Here is an 8,096-nt window from a genome sequence, read left to right as displayed (position 1 = left end):
ACTTTTAAATATAACCGTTTTAGCCACTAATACCATATCACGAGTCCATACGGATTTTACTGGGGTTCTTTTTTGAATTTTAACAAATTTATAATCAAGAGATTATACTATTAGATCCAAAACTGATTAGTGTGGAACATTGAGTTTACTGAACCGACTACGAGTCTAGATCAAAATATGACACACATATAATGTAAATTAAATCAAATACTACAAACATTTTTTTATTAAAACTAGCAAATCAAAATATTGTAAATATTTTCACGCGCTAGACAGCGCGGGTTACTGTCTAGTTAACAAGTTAACAATTATAATGCATTAAGATATAAGAACTAATGTACCTTCATTTTACATTCAAAATCAGTATTAATATATAACCCACAGACATTTTTCTAGTTACATATATAAGAGTGTGTAACTTTCTATAAACTTGCCAACATGTTAGCAGCTATATGCAACAAAATTAAATTCCCCATCTTTCATGTAATATATAGCAAACTCATGAGTCATGACTAAATTGTACATAAAACTGTAAAATCTTATATCCAAATGTTGTTTGTTAGGGATTGATGTCCTCGTAAATTAACTATCTAAACATTAGAGTTGCACATAACCAATGGAAGATTGAATTTTTTCGAGTGTTCGACCTTTGGTTTCTGATACGAGCTTTGCTACAAAAATAACCGTAACTCCACAAACTGTAGCGAAAACATAAAACGTTCCTGCAGATTAAAAATGTATTTCACATTTAGTACTTCAAGAGACAAAATCAACTGAAAAATCATACAAAATAAATACAGTAAATATATATATATATATATATATACAGTACCTCCTGGACTCCAAATCATTAGGAAGTTAAATGTAAAGGATATAATCCATGATCCAATCCAGCTAACAACAGTCACTAGGCTTCCGGCTGGTCCTTTTATATCTATTGGAAATATCTTTACAAAAATAATAAATTAGTTTATATTTTATCAAAGAAACTATGAAAAAATCGTAAAAGGTCATAATTACATACAATCAAATCTATACCACATGGATTTAATATGTATAAAACCCAAATAATTTGTATATTTATTATTTACCTCTGACATAATAACCCAAGGGATCCCACCCATCCCAAGTGAGAATGATCCGGTGTACATCTGATGTGTAAATGTAAATTTCTTATATCTTATCAATATATTCAATGTATTTATATATTGTTGACTAAAATATAAAGCAATATGAAGTTTCTAGGTATAAAACATACCAAAACTCCTGTGAGTGCTATATATGAAGTTTCTCCACTGAATAGGCTTACAACCTACAATTTGATGAACTCAAATTTTATAATATGTGAATTTAAATATATTAAAGTATGAAAATTCGTATTAAAAATATATCTATTAATTTTCAATAAAATAGATTCCTAATTAAATGCTACTAATCACCATAGAGTGCAAAAATATTTTTAACAGTATGTATAAGAAGAAGACAGTGAGTTTTTTTCGGTTAAATAAGAAAATATTTTATATAATTACATAAAATTAATGTGTTTAACGGATAAGTATATCTATTTCCACTGTCAATAAAACACATGTACATCATATTTTTCTTGTATGAAAGTTCTATCAAAAATATAAATAAAGAGAGAACCTGTAAAGAAAATGATAAGCCGAGGAGGAAACACCCGATGCATGTTCCGGTAGCAGAAATCTGAAGAGATGAATAAAAACTTAATACATATTTTCACTATATATATATATATATATAATAAATTTGAAATATTATTTTACACCACTAATTTTTGATGATTTTTGTAATAATAATATATTCAAAAATTACAATACTTTCGAAAAGAAAAAAATTGTTAAACCATAATTCTCTTACTAGAAGTAGTGGTCGCCTTCCTGATTTATCCATCAACAAGACACCTATAGTTGTCATTGGAATCTGAAAAAAATACTCTATATCAGCTACAAATAATTATTAAATGGCATATCTTAATTTAATCGTACTCATATATGTTTCCATTGTAATGGATAGGTTTTATGAAATTTTAACTGAAATAAATTGGTAATGGTTGAGTTAGATCACAATTTTCTTTGAGTTTTTGGGCAAATGATATGAGTTTCATACATCTTAGTAAATTTATAAAATGGAAATTATACAAACTTAAACAGTTTTACTAGAATAAAGTCAATAAACATATAATAAATGTGGAACACTAGTTGGTGTTTTCTCTAGTTACATTTTTCGGATATATTTTTTTATATCAATACAAAATTTATCTATCTTTAATCTTTAAACTTTCCTAGAAACTTTACTATCAATCTCTTTTTTTTTGTATGAAATAGATGGGGAAAACGGTCAAAATCAATTCCAACTATTTCTAAAACGCTTTTTTATACCTAGACTTCAATACCCTGCAAATAGCATCCTGAACCGTGTTAAAACTCAAATTTGCTACTTGAACTATATGAAATGCTGTCAATTTCAACATTTGTTCGAACAGTGTTAAATCGAAGTTTAACAGTGTTGAGTCAGACGACTCACAACGTCCATGTGGCATTGAGATCGACTAAAACAATATCGTTTTAATCATTTTTTAGTGTGTTGTGGTTGCTACGAAATTACAAAATGACGTTGTTTTAGTTAGTCATAGAGTCTCATAGACGCCACAAGTCGTCTAACTCAGCACCGCTAAATTCCAACTTAATACCGTTCAAAAATATGTTGAAATTGACAATATTTCATATATTTCAGATAGTAAATTTAAATTTTAACACTGTTAAGATTGTTATTTGTAAGGTACAAAAGTTTAGGTATGAAAAAACGTTTAACAAATGCTTGAGGTTGATTTTGACAATTTTTCCCTCAAATAGATCAATCTCTCTTCTTTGTTTAGTCTTTTCTCCCTAGAAAATTTTCAGTATTATAATTAAATGTTTTCGTACTAGTTGGTGTTCTTAGATGTTGTGTGATTACACTTTTCGTTAAAAATGCTATGTAAAAAAAAAAAAACTTACTTGTACGACAACCATTGCAATCATTCCAATTTTGGATGAAAACCCTACAAAGTTACAAAATTACAAAATTAAGATGATGAACTAGTTCAAATATTAACTTACATAGTTACATAAATATGGGCACATAATTTTAATATTATGTGTAAGTTACCAGCAGATTCAAAAATAGAGCTAGCGTAAAAGGCAATTCCATTAACCCCTCCAAATTGTTGCAATACCATCAGACCAACTCCCACCTAAACCCACTTGGCATTTCATCAATACCGAATAATGAAGATAACTTGTAGTTATTGTACAATTTCATACGTTAAAACTTACAAATAGAGATTTGGCATATCGTGGCTGGAACAGATCTACCAGACTACCTTCTGATAAATCTGTAAGTCTTTTCGTATAATCCTAAAAATATATATATATATATATATATAATAATACAAGACATCTAAAATATTCAATTGACCATTATTATAGCAAACAAATTGTGAGTTCAAGATAATATAGAATTTGTGTTGTACTTTACTTTGATCTCACTAGACTCATATGAAGTATCTGCAGATTCACCTCGTAATCTTTGCAATGCAATCTCAAATTCTTCCCATCTGCCAACTTTTGCCTGTGAATGTTTGTGAACAATTACATTTTTGCATATACAGTCACACTCGAATTCTTCAAAACTTTTCGGAGCTTCCAAACATCAAGCAGAATTAATTAGATCTAGCCTAATAATTAATATCTTCACAGTTACTTATATTATAGCCATTAATTAAGCGGATAACATACCAACCATCTAGGAGATTCTGGGACGATGAATAATCCTATCATTTGTACAACACATGGTATCATTCCTATCAAAACAAGAAGAAATTAAAACATGTTAACTAGATTTATTAGTATGACTTACTTTTTTGAGAAATTGTTTTATCAAATGTACATTTTGTAAGAAATTATTACCGATCAAAGCTAAAATTCGCCAACCAATAAAAGAGCCCAAGAGATATGTCACAGAGACACCCAAACATATCATTAACTGCAAACTTACTAAATGTTGTGAATGATTTACTTAAATTTTAGCATTGTTATAGAACGATGGAAATAGTTCAATAATATATGTTATGTATATATTTTATAAACTTGGATTTGATTTACAAAAATAATAACTTAAATGTACTGTATAATTGTATTCTTACCTGATGAACGGTTGTAAACCCACCTCGAAGCTCCTTAGGAGTTATTTCAGCTATGTATACAGGAATCTGATCATCAGTTAACAAACAGAAATTAAAAGTATAGATGAGTTTGGCCTTTCTCGTATTATTGCTGTTTTATAGTTCACGCTCTTGTAATTCTAGATCCTCAAAAGCATTATTTCTACTTTGTCACAATAAATATTAGAAAAGATGATAACATAATTCCACCCCAATTTGTTTTCATTATTCAAGCTAGAGTTTTAGAGATTTTACCACAAACGAAAGAACGCCCATTCCATAACCAACCAAAAACCTCCCAACGTCAAGCCAAACTGCAACCTTAATTTACAAAACCACATAAATTATTTTTTAAGTAATTTAAAAGAATATGTGATGATAAATACAGAGATGGAAGATAACCTTAGAAAGGTAGACCGCCAGCCAGCCAAGAATGCAAAACATCTCCGAGAAACCCATAGTCTAATCACACACAGAAATGATTTTTTACCATTTTGACTCAAAAGTTAAAATATTTTATTGTCATGGAAAAAGTAGAAGAGATTTTTACTGCTCGTCTGCCTATCAAATCGGCTATTCGTCCACTCATAGCTGCGCCGATCATTGCCCCCCATTGTTAGAATCGAACCGAAGAGTGAGTACTGCATGTATATTTAAATTATTTAAAATATTAGATTCAAAATAGTGCTGTTATATGCGAGATACGGACTTAGAGCATTTTACACATTCAGACCTAAAAATAAAACACTTTAAAAGTAAAAAAAAAAAAACTCACTTAAAAATTAGAACTATTTTAAAATTTAACAGAAAAATTCATGGAAAATGAATACTAGTAGTATTTGTAGACAGATAGATAACAACCGAAATCTGGACTAATAGACATAAGTCAACATCATTTCGATTAATAGTACATATTTTCCTTGATCAATACTTCAATAGTAAAAAAATAGAGTAAGATATTTTGATTTTAGTCCTCCACTCATCCATTATCTTCTAGTTCCTACAACCATAGTCTATACGACTATACACAGACACATTACTTAAAGAAATTATTTACTAATTATCTAACTAATCAAAAACTGCTGGCCTAACGCAAAAGACAGACAAATCAAAAACAGTTTTACCTCTGCCACAGAGAGATTCAAGTGTTTGGTTAAATCGGACTGAACGGGTGATGAGTATCCTATCTGCCAAATTTGTCATAGCAAAATTCTAAGTAAAGAATGAGAGATAAAACGCTGAAACATAAATTAATATTATAACAAAAAGAAAAAGGTATACAATTTAAAAACTCACAGCTGAGCCAAAAACGAAAGAACCAGACACAGCGACCAAAGTGGTGAACAAGAGAGTAGTTGTTGTTGTGGCCGATGGTTCTTGATTCTCTTTGTTAATAAGTGAAGTTTCAGGAGCAAGATCAGCTTCATCGATTTCTCCTCTCATTTTCTCTTTCCTAATTTTGTGGGTTTTTTTATTCCTAGTGAAAGATTGAGTAATGACAAAGTAGAGTTGTTGGAGAGCATCTTACGAACTAATATATATAGAGTTGAAATATAATTTGGGATAGTAATTTTTTTCTTTTCTATGATACCAATGATACATATATGGGAATCCACCCATTGATTTAATCAACGAGAACAAGGCCATAAATAGTTGTTAGTTTTTATATTATGGTTTTTAGATTTTAGATTTAGATTTTTTGTTATTAGATTTATAAAAAATAAAAGATATAATAAATAAAATGGAGAAAATGTCAGGTAAAATATTTTTATTAGGAAACTGAAAAACTAAAATGAAATGATTTTTCTTTTATGAATAAATGGTTGTATAGTTGGACAATCGTTCTAACTATTCACTTTTTTATCTCTCTTAAAAGTTTTCCTTTTTTTTTTTGGTATCAATGTGAAGATTTATTATACCATTTTCGAATTTTTACAGAAGTTACAGAGAATACAAGTAACAAAAAAAATAGAAAATCTATAGAATAAACAGACAACAACAAAACAATAATGGAGGAAAACATAAACCCAAAAAAGAAACAGAAGAAGAAACACTGATTCCAAGATGTTAAACTCAGAAATTTGCGTGATTTCCACAATTCCAAGGAGTTGGAATCCCATCCTAGTTGCCACGAGAAAACAAAGTTTTCCTTTTTAGATCTAGATCGAGTTTTTGTTAGTTTTATTGGCACTAATCTTCACTGAAGGTCTGGATTTCGACACGTAGTAGGAGTGACACAACCTTTCTTCTCTGTCACTGGAGTGGTGTGGTTTTTCCGGCATGCGTTGCAGTTGTGGCCCTTTCTCAGCAGATGAAAAGTTTTAGATCTTGTTCCTCCTGGTTTGAAGATGCTATTGGAGATGTAGAGAAGTCTTTCACGGCTTAAAAGTTAGGTTAGAGGTTGTGGCAGCGAGGGAAGACGCGTGCGAATAGGTGGATTTTTCTGATGAAAGTTTTTGGTGGTTAACTGTAGATCTATTTCAGGATCTTAGATGACTTTCATGGATTCCAGCTGTTGAGAGGTTGTCTTGAGCCAGCACCTCTTTCTACCCTTCTTGTTTTGCATCCACCAGATCGGATCTGAAGATTGCTTTGCCTCCGGAAGGCTTTCCGGTTGCATGGATTCGGAGATCAAGGACTTGAGTCCGAGCACTTCGTTTTGCTAGGTCGAGGATTCGATTTTCATTGGGTGACGGAGAGTCAGAGGATTGTTCTATTTCGCTGTTTCTGTTCACCGAAAAAAAATCCGTTTTGTAAATGTTATTAGGTTGTAATTTCAGGCCTGAGCCCATTGGATCGGTCTATTAATAAAATAAGTTAATAAAAAAAATGTTAAAATCTTGCAAAAACCATATTTTCTATTTTCTTAGGAAAACTATATTTACAGACTTAGAATGTGTTCAAAAAAAAAAAAAAAAAACTCTTGAATGGGTGAAAAGAGAGATTTTGAGATACAAAAACCAAAAACCCTTACAAAAACTAGAACACCATTACACTTTTATTGAATACTTGCCTATGGTTATGTGATAACACAAACAGGTTTTTGAGATGGGTTCTAGGCGAAGCAGTTGAATCGTTTTTATAACTCTTTTTTCTCCTCGTAAGAGTTGTTAGCCTTCTTTGGCTTGTCAATTAATGTTTAATTTATATTCTGGTAAGATCTTTATTGTCATCCATATGTATTCGTTATGACTCCAATGAAACTGAGATGCCAAGGAACCAAAAAAAAGATTCTATATGGTTCTAATGAAACTCAGATGCCAAGAAACCAAAAGAAAAATAGGTAAATAATGTGAACACAAAACATCCATGAGCAAATGTACAAAAATTGTTTGCTTACACAGCAATTTAACACATCCGTAGACGCCAAACACGACAGTAACTTTTTTTTTTTAACCGGATAGTGTCTTTAATTTTCACAATTACCAAAGTAGACAAAAATAAAAAACAAAAAAAAAACAAAACTTAAAAGCCACAAAAAGCCCAAAGAACAAAACAAAAAGCAAACCCAAAGAAAAAAAAATCAAACAAAAAGGAAAAAAAAAAAAAAAAAAAGCAAAGAACCGTTTCTTCTTCTACATCTTCTTCTTCGCTTAGTCTTCTTCTTCCGTGAAGAAGGTCAAAACCACGCCACCGCTTAATCCAATTACAAAAAAAATGGCGAAGCTTCAAAATTTCTAAATTAAACGATCTCTTTAGTTATTAACCCTTCTTCTTCGTAATCGCCGCCGGCGTATGCTGTTTCCGATCGTTGTTTCTTCTCCGGTGTCTCTCCGGTGGTCTCTTCCACGAAAATTTTATAATTACTATGAAGAGTAACTCCAAGGTCAACATCAAGAACAACGGAGATAATCATAATCAGACGAAGAATGGT

The 8,096-nt window shown here is 30.7% G+C and overlaps 1 protein-coding gene and 1 pseudogene across 1 annotated transcript in view; one reads left to right on the top strand and one right to left on the bottom strand.

Annotated features, from left to right (window-relative positions):
- Positions 460 to 5,775, bottom strand: LOC104700993 (annotated as a pseudogene).
- LOC104704549 (autophagy-related protein 18h-like) overlaps positions 7,758 to 8,096 on the top strand; it is a 6,708-nt gene continuing 6,369 nt past the window's right edge. Inside the window, exon 1 of the mRNA XM_010420613.2 lies at positions 7,758 to 8,094. Coding sequence (XP_010418915.1) covers positions 8,031 to 8,094 — 64 coding nt within the window. The 5' untranslated portion in view covers positions 7,758 to 8,030. The remainder of the gene's footprint in view (positions 8,095 to 8,096) is intronic.

The sequence above is a fragment of the Camelina sativa genome, chromosome 7, assembly GCF_000633955.1.
Source record: "Camelina sativa cultivar DH55 chromosome 7, Cs, whole genome shotgun sequence".
Taxonomy (NCBI): domain Eukaryota; kingdom Viridiplantae; phylum Streptophyta; class Magnoliopsida; order Brassicales; family Brassicaceae; genus Camelina; species Camelina sativa.
The sequence above is the reverse complement of the archived record's forward strand: the minus strand, read 5'-3'. Positions and strand labels throughout refer to the sequence as shown.